General features: G+C 53.9%; 1 protein-coding gene across 2 annotated transcripts in view; it reads right to left on the reverse strand.

Annotated features, from left to right (window-relative positions):
- Nucleotides 1-2597: 2597 nt before the first annotated feature.
- Nucleotides 2598-5532, reverse strand: part of LOC108503882 — a 4253-nt gene continuing 1318 nt past the window's right edge. For both annotated transcript variants that reach the window (XM_017828293.1, XM_017828292.1), the window contains exons 4-7: nucleotides 3954-4121; nucleotides 3661-3711; nucleotides 3164-3325; nucleotides 2598-2915 (exon numbers count right to left, since the gene is read on the reverse strand). In XM_017828293.1, coding sequence (XP_017683782.1) covers nucleotides 2788-2915; nucleotides 3164-3325; nucleotides 3661-3711; nucleotides 3954-4121 — 509 coding nt within the window. In that variant the 3' untranslated portion in view covers nucleotides 2598-2787. The remainder of the gene's footprint in view (nucleotides 2916-3163; nucleotides 3326-3660; nucleotides 3712-3953; nucleotides 4122-5532) is intronic.

A 5532-nucleotide genomic window follows, 5' to 3' on the forward strand; every position in this document is an offset into this window, starting at 1 on the left:
TACTGATTACAGGAAGGATTACCTTGAAGGATTAAAATATATTTGTAGATCGTACACACAGGCTCAAAGTTCTGAACACAAACTTCCTTGCAGTCAACATTTCTGACTCAGTTGCTGAGTGCACAACACTGTCTACTGAAATAGTTTTTTAATATGAGAAGAATGCTGCTGTAGTCTCAGTGTGGACAGAGAAGAAGCAAAGATGGGTGTGAGACAGAAATACCAAAAGCTCCTGCCCTCGGTGTGCCAGCAGGTCCTGCTGCGGGAGGTGCTCTGACAAACCTGCCGCTCCAGGTTTTGAACCTCCTGGCTTTGGTTCACAAAAGCAGGAAACTGGGGGTGCTTTGAAAGCCACAGAATTAAGTGCAAAAGGAAGTTAAATTATCTTAGGAATTGTTCTGCCAAATACTGCTCTAAAAGATGCCCTTGGATTTCTCTGGAACAGTCTCCAGCCCCTCAGAGACTTTAAATCAGTAGCGAAGTCCCTCGTGCCCCGTGGCCCGGGTGTGCTCTGCAGCAGGAGCTCCCTCGGTGCCACTTCTGTGCCAGGGTCACAGAGGTGACTGAATGTGCAATAAAGTCCCTGGTTTTTTAAAAACAGTCTCAGTAGGTCTCCTCAGTCCCCTGAGAAGTAGTTTTGGTGTTGCTTTAAACGAACCTGGAACAAATTCATGTATCGGATGCTTGTGGAGCTCGTAACCCCTGGGTGAGGTTGGAGATTGGCTCCCCTTGGCACAAACAGGTTCCTCTCCAATTTTTCTTCAATGTATCATCCATTTTAAACATTTCAGAGGCAAAATTAAGATATTCTGTCTTTGAAACAAAGAGCTGCTCCCTGGCAGTAGGAGCCCTGAGCATCATCAGCCTTGCAATGCCTGAATGGTTTTGCACAATTGTCTTTGTTACTCAGTTGACTCCAACCCTTTTTTTAAGGTGGATTTTTTTAAACTAAGGAAGAAATTACTGAGTCTGACCACTGGCACAAACAGTCCCTCTAACTTCATCCCGTGGCACCTGGCTGAGCTGTGAGAATTTGCCTTTTTCTCTTGAGTTTCCCCACCACACTCCCAAAATGCTTTCCAGGACGTTTCTATTGTGTTGTGCTTTCTGAGGGAACAATTTTGGACATCCCAGGAAGAGCAAGTGGCAGAGGAGCCATTGCAGGGTGCTGAGAAGGTGCTTTGGGCAGGCAGGTAATTGATAGTATGTGGCAAAAAACTCATATAAATATTGAAGTGTCTGGGATTCATAGTTTTATATTCAAAACATCTCGCCCCAGAGGTCCTTGGTGCTCAGCCACTGGCACCGGTGCTAGCTCTGCTCCAGGGAGTGTTGCACAGTTGTAGAAGGGTTTTTAAAGTCATAAAGTCTCAAAGGAACTCTGGCAGCTTGGATTCTCCTAACCACAGAACTCAAATGTCCATTGGACATCACATTCCCTAAACTGATGGATTTTCAGCAGAGATTCGGCTTTTATTAAAGAAATAAAACCTGAGTTACCTGACTGTCACCTGCCAGGAGGGAAAATGGAATTTAGGGCAATGAAACAGTGAAGTTAGACAGAGCATCACACCCCAAATCTCAAAATGCATCCCAAGGGCACGATTTTAATCCTGGCAGGTCCATGTGGATGTGGGTGGGATGAGTTATTCCAGGTTGGTTAACTCTTGGTTCTTAGTCAATGAAGGGGCTTGGGCCTGCAAGTCCTGGACTTTTTATCCTCTCTCCTGCATATTTGTAACACAAAAAGCCAGAACTATTTGAAAAGGTCTTTTTGAGCTGCTGGAAGCCAGGCAGCTGCTTTGGAGAGGAGGGTGAGGGTGATGGCCCCTGACCTTTCTCCCTGGTTAAGCCACCCACCCATCACCCAGCCCAGGCTCCAGCATCCACTTCCCTGTTGGATTCACTGGTGTTGGAGCAATGATGCCTCACGTCTCATCCCTCCCAATCTGCACCTGGGTTGTACCTCTGTAAACTGGCCAGATTTTCCTACCTCGTTTTGGGCATTATGAGGCAGAATTCCATAGGATGCTTTGCAGCCCCATGATGAAAGGTGCTATATAACTGCAAAGTGTTACTTCAAAAGATGTAACTAGGTCACCACTGCATCATAACCTATATTAAAAAGACTTTTTCTTATATAAGAATTTATAGAGTTCAATGTATGGTAATAATAAGTGAATTATTGAGACCCCCAGAATAGTTTTTGTTTCAGTTGTATCTGTACTCTGGAAAAGTGATTAAAAACCTTTAACCTTACTAGAAGAGTGCATCCTCCTTTTCTGTATGATGTTGGAATCTACATTTAAAAGCAGAATCTCACAGATTTAGGGTGGGGAGGGCTGAGTTGGTTTTAGTCCAGTGCTACAATTGCAGCTGCAGACCTGCACAGCAACACTTGGTCCTTCCCACGAGGTGTTTGGCAGCTCACGCTCAGTTCTGCTCCTCTGGGATGGGCTGTAGGTACAAACCTTCCCCAGACCCAGGGCAGGGGAACTGCTGGTACAGGTCAGTCCTTGGGCCCAGATGTCACCTGTGTTCTCTCACCCTCGAGTGGCACCATCACACAAGAGCCCCAGTAACACAGAAACACCATCTCTGCTGCAGGCAAAGCAACTTTATTGGCTTCAGGGCACTCATTGCTCAGGGGAATCCAAAGCTTTTGAGAGAGTGGGGTCTGTGGGGGCTTCCCAGCACCTGCCACGCTGCCTGGCAACACCTCAGGATCAGCACTTCTTTCGGATTCCTCATCTGCAGCTGCTGCCTCCTTGGGTTTGTCACCTGGAGTTAACTTTTCTTGGGTTTGTCACCTGAGTCTTTCTTCTCAACGGGCAGCGAGGCACCAGCTGCTGCCCCGAGTGACCCCAGGCCAGTTGTCAGCACTGCTGTGGTACCAGTAGAAAAACCTACAGCTCCTGCCAAGACAGATGGAAGAGTGATATCCCAGCAGCATCGAGGCTGCCTGCTGAGGTACTGGGCACAGGGCAAGGACAGCCAAAGACTTCTCCTGGGCAGGGGGAGCTTGGAGAGTTCACCATGGAGCGATTTCAACCCGTGACAGCTCAAGGGGCTGGTTTGGCCCTACAGCAAGACCAGGGTATAACCCCCTGTTCCTGAAGGCATGAACCCAGTGCAGCCCAGCTGCCCTGCCCTCCCCACTCACCGATGGACTGCAGCACAGCCACGGTGCTGCCGGCTGCCACTCCCCCTCCGTTGGCGATGGCAGCTGCCGACATCATCTTGGCAGCGATGGATCCAGCGGCGATGCCGCCTGCGGTGAACCCCAGCCCAGCAACGAACGCCGGGACGGCAACCAGTGCCACTCCTGCAGGGAGGACACTGCAGTGTCAGGGTGCTCTCTGTGCCCCACACCTCCCCCTGCCACCAGAGCCCCAGAACCGGCCTCCCCAAAAGGACCGAGGGGTCAGAGTGGGGAGCGAGGGCTGTGGGGTGCAGGGACACCCCACCCTGGGCAGGACAGGAACAGTGGGCAGGGCTGCAGCACTGATTCCAGGCCAGTGCTGCCCCCTCCTCCACAGCAGCACCCCAATTCCCCCCAGCACTCCCAGCCCCAGCCCAGCCCAGTCCCCACACCCAGACGGGGCTGGCACTGGGCAGTGAACCCGAGCACTGCTCAGCCACTGCCAGACCCTCACTCACCTGCTCCAATTGCGGCTCCAATTGCAGCTCTTTTGGCTCTCTTTTTCCATCCTAAGAAGGGAAATAACAGGAGGGCAGTAAAGCTCACCCCAGGCTGAGCCCAGTGTCCTGTACCAGGCAGGGCAGGGGGTGGGAGCAGCAGCTCCCCCAGGCCCCCCTGCATTCAGCTCACCCCAGCCCCTGCACATCCCACAGTCCATGGACACCCTGCCCTGCCCTACCCTGCCCGATGCACCCCACTGACCCAGAACACACAGCCCGTGTCAGCTATACTGGAATACTATTACCCTCACCTTTGCCACCAGGACTATTGTTATTTCCAGGTTTTCCTCCTGGACTAGTCTTCTTGGGTTCCCCATCTGTACTCTCGTTCTCGTCCTCAGATTCCTCATCTGGAGTTGTCTCCTTCTTGGGTTCCTCATCTGGACTTGGCTTCCTCTTGGGCATGTTGGCACCGTTTGCTGCACCGAGTGTCACCAGGGTAGCTGTCAGCCCAATTTTGGCACTGAGAAACCTGTTGTCCCGGGCCAGTGCTGCCCCTCCCTCACACCAACATTCTGATTCTCCCCGGCCCCGGCACTCGCAGCCCCCGGCCCGGCCGGGTCCCCCGTGACCAGACGGGGCTGGGACGGGGCAGTGAATCCCAGCGCCGGCGCTTCACCTGCTCTGGCTGCAGCTCCAGCGGCGGCTCCGTTGCCTCCGTGTCTCACGGCTAAGAGGGAAAAAGGCAGGAGGGCAGGAGGGAGAAGGAGAACACGAAAAGGAAGAGGACAGGGCAGGTGGAAGAGGGTCGGAGCAGCGCTCACCTGCCGCCGCACCCCGCGGGATCGGATCAGGGCAGATGCTCGCCGTGGGCGTGTCCCGTCCCACCCATACCCGGCTCATCCCGGGGAGGGGCGGAGGACTGCGCTGGAGAGTCTTAGTCTGGGGGGTCAGATACAGCGAGGGGAACACGCGAGAGAGGTGGGGGTGCCAGTGGAGGGTCCCGGTCGAGGTGCAGGGGGTCGTAGCAGGGGTCTGTTTGGGAAGAGAAACACCACCGCTCCAAACACGCCCTACTCCTCCTTCTCCCCGCCTCAATTTTATTTGCTGAGCGTGATGTCATATGATCTGGAACATCCCTTTGGTCACTTGTGGTCAGCTGGCCCTGCTGTGCCTCCTCCCGATTTCCCATGCTCCCTCAAAATCCTCCACAACCTGGCGGTATGAGGAGCATAAAAGAACTGCCCAGCAACAACAAAACGTCTCTGTGTCATCAACCCTATGTTTAGCACAAATCCCAAACACAGATCCAGACCAGCTACTGGGAAAAAAAAAAATAACTTGACCCCAGCCCAAACCAGCACAGTGGCCAGCAGGGCAGTCCCCACAGCTGTGAGGAATCCTGTTGCCTCTGAGGAAAAGGAGGAGAAATCAGCCTGAGCCCCCCAGCCTGGCCCAAGCATGGACCCCACACTGCCCCCATTGCCTGGGGGAGCACCCCAAGGAGGAGCAGCCACCCCAAACCTCACATCCCAGCTGCCATTGGGCATCCCCATACCCAGGCCAAGGCAGGGAGTGGAGCCACACTGGGCACCCCTGAGTGGGTGGGACTCTGAGGATCCCCACGGCCACCCCAGGCCCTGGGCACACTGCTGGCACTGCCTGGGGAGACCAGAGCACTAAGGTGACCCCATGGGCACAAATCGACTGTGCCATGGCCACCAGGCTCCTGCCAGCCACCCTCCCACCATGGGTCTGGGCCACACACCAGCCATGGGTCTGGCTGCATTTCCTGCTCTGCTGAAGCCCAGAGCAGGCAGCAGGGTGAGTGGCACCACAGCTGTAGGAGTCCAGGGTCACAGAGCAGCAGTGATGTCCTGCAGGCACCCG

Source organism: Lepidothrix coronata, unplaced genomic scaffold, assembly GCF_001604755.1.
Source record: "Lepidothrix coronata isolate B3197 unplaced genomic scaffold, Lepidothrix_coronata-1.0 Scaffold147, whole genome shotgun sequence".
In the NCBI taxonomy this organism is placed as follows: domain Eukaryota; kingdom Metazoa; phylum Chordata; class Aves; order Passeriformes; family Pipridae; genus Lepidothrix; species Lepidothrix coronata.